Genomic DNA, 7,250 nt, shown 5'->3' on the forward strand with positions numbered 1-7,250 from the left:
TTTGTCAATTTTTTTTTAAAATTGCATTATGAGTGTCTATACAATTTTTTTATTATTATTATTATTTTGTTTTCTTTTCAATGATGAGAGGTGAAGAAATTATTGGCAAAGGGAAGAGGAGTGCTCCTTGTTTGCAATCATGTCTTGCCTTCTAATGCGTTTGCTCATCACTTTGACATAACAACCAACCGGACACTTGCACAACATGGATGAATATTCATCTTTAATTCACTTTTTCTTTGAAAATTAACCTCAGCTTGAGTAGTGTTCAATTTAGATGTTTCTTCTTTATCATTATCTGATATGGTGCTTGGAGGCCCATTTAGTGGAATACTAATAATACTCCCCACGTTACTCCGCAAATTCATGATTAATTTCAAAGTCAACAATTAATTAACACTAAATCAGAGTATCAAAGAATGTAACGACAGAATTAAACAGTTGTTAAATTCTTTAAGCTTCAACTTATGATTTCTTGTTCATAAAATAAATTTTATTTAATCATGTGATGGGAGAGAGTTGTGATTTTGCATAGTATCAGTACATGTACGTCTCACAGTAGCAGAGCAAAACCCAAAAACTAGACACAAAACACCCAGCAAATGCATACTCCTAAGTCCTAAAACAAATCATCACCACATGCTTCATAAGACAAGGCAGTCTGTGAACTAATAATGCTTCCTTTTTGTTCCATCATGAGACTCTAAAACAGTGACTTCTCGACTGAGATCATGATTCATGTATCTCTATTCTATTTCAAGAATTATTGTTGCTGATGCTCGGTTAAGATCCGGACAACTTCCCGCATCGTTGGACGCTTTGGAGCCTCTTCTTCAGTGCACAGCATGGCGACATTGAGTACGTGTATCACTTCTTCCAGGGGGACTGAGGAGAGTCTTTGATCGACTATTTTATGTATTTCTTCCTTTTTCGTGTCTGTCATGTTTCTAACCCATTGAACTAAGTCGACACTGTTGCTTAGTTCTACATCTGGATTCCTACCGCTAACAAGTTCCAAGAGGACGACACCGAAGCTATATACATCCCATTTCTCGTCGACATTCTGCGAGTAGGTGTGTTCTGCAAGAAAAAGAAAACATCCCATTTATCACATTCTTTAGTTTCTATTAGAAAAAGTATGAGCAATTCAGACATTCTTCAAGAGAGATCCACATATGGAAAGTTAATACTACCAAGCTTCTCAAGGATTGTCTGAGATCATATGGTATAAAAACGTCCCGATCCTAAATGAATATTAATTAGCTCTGGTGACCGTCATACCTGGCTCAGTAGCTGAAATATCCGATGCCCCTGAATCTTGTAAGAACTTCGCAAGCCCGGAATTAGCAATCTGAGCATCAAAGTTGGTGTCAAGCATAATGTTGTTCGAATTCACATTTCGATGAACAATGGGCGGTGAGCAATGGTGGTGAAGATAGCAAAGTCCATTCGCAGTTCCAATGGCTATCTTGTACCTTGTCTCCCAGAGCAAGTGACCTCCTTTCTTGCCATGAAGAACCTCATAGAGACTACCATTAGGCATGTACTCAAATACCAAAAGATTAGTTTCGTGGTTTGAACAGAGACCCAAAAACCTAACGATGTGACGGTGTCGAATCCTCCCAAGAGCTTGTATCTCAGCATCGAATTTGTTGTCACGAGTACACCCATTGCTCATCTTTGGAAGCCTTTTCACAGTGATCTGATCACCACTAGGCATGACTCCTGTATATACTGTGCCATAACCTCCCTTTGCAATAAGATTTTCCTTTTTAAGGCATTCCAAGATCTCATCAACCGAGAAACCAAGCCGTTGGAAGGCTGTTAATCTCCATCCTCTAGACTCCCTTGCTCTCTTGAACCACCCAACTTTGAAGATCAATCCAACTGTCACTGCAACTAAACAAAAGAAAAACCCAAAAGCTAGCAGGAGCCTGAGAGGAGTTGAGAGAGATCCTTTCATATGTTCTTGGTGATTGCTAGCAAGAATCCCATCTTTACAAGGCCCCAAATATGGTCCACAGAGATAAGGATTGCCTAAAAATGATGTGTAATTGAAGTAACCAAATTGCCCAGTTCCCAGAACCAAACCAGAGAGATTGTTATATGAAAAATCAACAGAGGTTAAGCTCTGCATATTAACTATGGAAGCAGGAATAGGCCCAACTAAATGGTTTCTTGAGAGATTCATATAATTCAATAATTTCATGTTGGTAATATGGTTAGGAATTTCACCAGAAAGCTCATTTCCACTAAGATCAAGAAATATCAAGTGTTTACACTCACTTATCTCCGCCACAATTGAACCAGAGAACTTATTCTGGCTGAAATTTATCCGAGATAGTTGCTGTAATCTCCCAATACTCGAAGGAATCTGACCAGAAAACTTATTCCGATCAAGAAGAAGCTTCTGGACAGCCACAAGGCTGCCGATGGTTGGTGGCAAGGATCCAGAGAGCATATTATTCGATAGACTTATCTGAAGAAGATTAGCTGAGACTGAATTGGTAATCGGAAGTTCACCAGAGAGAAAATTGTCATGCAAATCAATTTGAGTGATGTTTGGCAAACCCAAAAGCCTCTTTGGAATTGATCCATTAAGAGCGTTGCCCCACAGAAGTATACGTTTAAGTGAAATACAGTTCCCCAACGATTCTGGAATCAAACCAGACAAGGAGTTGCCCATGGCGATCAAAACTTCAAGCTTATTCCCATGGCAGACTTCAGGAGGAATCGTACCTGTCAGATGGTTGAAAGCAAGGTCGAGAGTCCGAAGCATTCCGTTCTTCCCCAAATTTCGAGGGATCGAACCAGTGAAATTGTTGTTCCATAATTGCAATATCTCCAGCTTAGGGAGGTCGGCCATGAATCCCGGAATCTCTCCGGAGAGCTTGTTGTCGAAAAGATGCAATAGCCTCAAGTTCTTAAACACTGCAAAAGAGATGGGTATTTCACCAACAAGCATATTGCATGATATATCCAACGCTTCTATGCTCTTCAATCCTCCAAGCTCCATCAAAGGACCAGACAGAGCATTTTGTTGAAGGAACAGATAAGTGAGCTTCTGTAACTTTCCGAGCTCCCGCGGAATCTTTCCACTCAACCCACAGCTCGCGGCATCCAACCGAACTAACTCCGACAAATTCCCTATCGTCGCCGGTATTCCACCAACAAATGTGTTGTAGTAACCAATGAAGAGCTCCCGAAGCTTCGTCAAGTTTCCGATAGTCTGCGGTATGGGACCTTCAAGGTCATTGCCGTGAATCGCCAGAAACTCCAAGAACTGCAACCGTCCAACCTCCGGAGGAATCCGACCGGTAAAGAAATTACCCCCAAGATGCAAATAGCGGAGGTTGGGCATTTCAGTAACCACTCTGGGGAATTCACCGGTCAGATTATTATTATAAACATCAAGAACCTGCAAGTTCTTGAGCCGCGAAAACTCGCTAGGAATGGACCCATTAAGGACGTTACTAGAGAGATTAAGAAGCTGGAGAGAAGAGAGGGAGGCAATCTCCGGTGGGATTCCGCCGGAAAATTTGTTGAGGCCGAAGGAAACATTAGTGAGAAAGCGAAGAGAGGCAATGTGAGGGGAAAGGGTGGCGGTAAGGTCAAGGGAAGAGAGGTCTAAGGCAACGACGTGGCGATGGGAGTCGCATGTGACACCGAGCCAGGAACAGTGGGTGGCGACGGCGGCAGGGTTCCAGGAGGAGAGAGAAGAATGAGGGTCGTCAGAGATGGAGGATTTGAGAGAGAGAAGAGCTTGGGATTCGGGAAGGAAGGCAGAGAAAGAAGGGGAAAAGTGAAAATGGAGAATCTGAAAAACAAGAAGAAGAAGCCATATTTGTTTGCATATAATATTTGAAGGTTGAATGGTGACACTCATTTCTACTTCTTCTTCTTCTTCTTCTTCTTCTTCTTCTTCTTTTTGAATTCAGATTTTCAAAGGAAGGAGGGGGAACTTAAACACAAACTACACTCAAACTCAGAATTTCTATTTTCAATATTTATATTACTAGAAATATATATGAAGTGAATTTACCACATAAAAATTAAATCTTTTTAGGGTATTGTATTCTTAGAAGGTGGAAATTGGAATCTTATCCTATCAAAATCATTTCATATCACTTTGCTTCAATATACCCTTAACTAATAATAATGTCAACTTTAAATAAGCAATGAGTCAAGAATCTCTTTGTTTTTGTTCTTTCTTTCTTTTTTTCTCAAGTGTAACATTCCAATTCTAATAACTTTTAATACAATCTAAAATCTATTACTTCTGATCTTAAGACACTGAAAGATTATGAAATATATATTGTCACTGTAATTTAATGGGATCTAAATTTGCATTCATAAAAAGCTAATGAGAAAATTAAGATAAGGAGTAGATTGAATTAGTGAATAAAGTGAGTTGACATCTATTTTTTTTTATTTCCTCTATCATTGCGTGTTTGTGAGATTAACTTGAAAAGAAAGGTACCAATGGGAACTTAAAAAGAACAAAAGACAAAATATATATCAACGGTTCACCATTAATTCCTGCTTGCAAAAATGAAAACAAAAAACTTATTCATATTTAAATATGTTTTTCTCTCTATATTTGTATATTTTAGTTTATGGGTTAGGAGTTTTGTGATAACAAAACAAATAAAATTATTTATAAAATATAATAAAAATCGTAAATGATAGAAAGAGAATCGGATATATTTTATAAATAGCTTCAATATTTGGTTATTTTGAAAAATGTAATTTTGTTTGTCTAAAACAAATTTAATTTTGAAAACATAAATATTCATTTTGGACAAAACTTATATGGTTATTGCATAAACCATAAACATCTAAAGAAAAGTATTTATGGTTGTTCTTTGTTGAAACTGAAAAAGACTTGTGATCAAATAGTTAAATTGCTCTAAGTCATAAATAAAATAATGAGTAATAATTATTTAAAAGTTTTTTTTTATATAATGAGAAAAGGAAGAAAGATGATAAAAAAGAAATGACAGCAGAAGAGTAAAGGGAGAAAGACAGTAAAAAATCAAAGAGAAAGAAAAAAAAGATGGAAGGACAATGCTGGACTATTTAAAAAATTGCTAACTTTAAGTGGTTTGTTAGACATATTTTAGTAGTTTTTTATATTTATGAACATTTTTATATTCATAGTAAATAATAACTTTTTAATTTGTTGTTTTTTTCCAAGTGTTTCACGGATATAATGGAAATATTTGACTTGCAATTCATATAGTTTTAATACATAGTGTTTAACTTGTTTATGGGTTCTTACGAAATTTGTCTATCTTATATATAATTTTTAAATGTACAAAGTTCAACGGTGCAGAAAGAGAGATATTAAAATCGAATGTGAATCAAAGTTTGTAAACTTTGAGAGGCCATTTGATAAATAAATTTACCTCAATGAGAATATCTTTGTTTTAAATAAAAGTTTGAACTCATAATGGATTGCTTAAACTCAAAATAAATGTATTTTAAAACGTAGTTAGGTATTTCGAGTTTTCAAAAATAGATAGTTAAGTCATAGAAGTTTGACCTCTATTTTTCTTTTCTTGAAAAGCTATTTATTAAAGCAAAACAACCCTAAACATACCCCAGAATGAAAATTAACCTCAAAAGAATCAAAATAAAAAGATGAATATTGTTTTTAACACAAAACATGAAATTTGAATTATATTGTACTTTTTAGGAATGATAGACATCAATAGAATTAGAGCTGGCTTGAATTTACATGAGAAAAGAAAAAATAGACTCATTTAGTGAAAATTGTTTAAACTACACTTCAAAAGTTATTTTGAGTGGTTACCCACATTGTAATTTTCTCCGAGTTGACTTATTTTTAAAATTATATACTTGAAAATATATTTCAAACACATACTCTTTATTGATAGAATCAATTGATAGACATATTTTACTATATTTTGTAAATATTTCCGTTTATTATATTATGCTATATGCGATAATTTAAAAAATAATAATATAATAAATTAAAAAAGAAAAAAAGAAAGAAAGAAAGAACACAATTAGACATCATAACTTTTAAGCAACTTATGGAGTAGTTTTGTTTTAAAATAAATGGATGGGCAGAAATTAAAGTAACACAAAGATATAAACAAAATAGAGAAAAGGAAATGACAAAAAGTTTAAAAGAAAAAAGTAAAAAGAAAAAGAAAGAAAATTTTGGAAATAACGTAAGAAATAAAGAGAGGGTAAAAATAAGAAACTTTCACTAACGATAGAATAGATTAAAAAGACTATTTTACAAAAACAAAATTGAATATGAAATTCTCGTAAAACGTCTCTATTATTGTATTTATTTTGTAATGATATAAGATCTCTAGGCATTAGAGATGTTCGAGCATTAGATTGTTCTCGTAAGGACAATAAAAAAGTTTTGAATATCTTCTTAAAAATATGAATCATCTCAACTCAACGTTGAATGTATAATCTTTTTTATATTTTAAGAAATATATTAAAATTAAAATCTTATCTACTTCAAAGGAAGTTGTAATTAACTTTCTGTTTTGTTCTTAGGAAGTGAAATTAGACTGTTCATGCCTTTGCTCAAAGGGGTTTGTCTCGAATTCAGTTTCTGTTTTATTTCTTTGAGTGAATAGTGAAGTGTTGTAAGAATGACGTTTTTTCTTAAAGCAATGAAATTGTAACTATATCTAATGCACTAATCATGCTTTCTTCAGAATTTCCTCCTTCCCTCCGACCGTTTTTTTTTTAATTTCCTCCTGCTTCTCACTAAGGATGGATTAAGAGAGTATCCAAAGAGAAAAATATAAAATTGAAAAGTGAGAAAATGTTAAGCCATAAATTAATAAGCTGAAGTAAAACTTATACTCTGACACATGACAAACTCATTTTTCTTTTCTTTTCAAAATAGTTAAAGTTTTTGTATTATGTGATTTAAGTGAGTCGTACAAATATAGCTTTAGTTCATAATGCATCTGAAAAATGGAAGAAAAATATTGACAATACCCTTTTAGCAAAAACTTACTACAATTATGTAGTTCCTTAATTCAATGATTTTGCCATAATGTTATCAAAAATACATGAATGCAATAAAATTAAAAACTTCTTTGTTGCTATAGAGAGTCAAACTCAAATCCCTTCCTTTGTTGATCTTAGCCCTTCTCAAAGGCCCATTCCTTCTGGATTTGACTCAACAGCACTTACCCTTTCAGCCCAAGCCATGATCAGAGTCAGCCCATACCCACAATGGGCTCCCTTTT

The 7,250-nt window shown here is 34.4% G+C and overlaps 1 protein-coding gene across 1 annotated transcript; it reads right to left on the reverse strand.

The window, feature by feature from the left end:
- Window positions 1-471: 471 nt before the first annotated feature.
- LOC103484893 (leucine-rich repeat receptor-like serine/threonine-protein kinase BAM1) lies at window positions 472-3,992 on the reverse strand. The gene is made up of 2 exons (XM_008442241.3): window positions 1,282-3,992; window positions 472-1,080 (listed from the first exon to the last, which is right to left on the reverse strand). The coding sequence occupies exons 1-2, from the start codon at window positions 3,884-3,886 to the stop codon at window positions 764-766; spliced, it is 2,922 nt and encodes a 973-aa protein (XP_008440463.2). The 5' UTR covers window positions 3,887-3,992; the 3' UTR covers window positions 472-763.
- Between the last annotated feature and the right edge of the window lie 3,258 nt (window positions 3,993-7,250).

Source organism: Cucumis melo, chromosome 8, assembly GCF_025177605.1.
Source record: "Cucumis melo cultivar AY chromosome 8, USDA_Cmelo_AY_1.0, whole genome shotgun sequence".
NCBI classification, from domain to species: Eukaryota; Viridiplantae; Streptophyta; class Magnoliopsida; order Cucurbitales; family Cucurbitaceae; genus Cucumis; species Cucumis melo.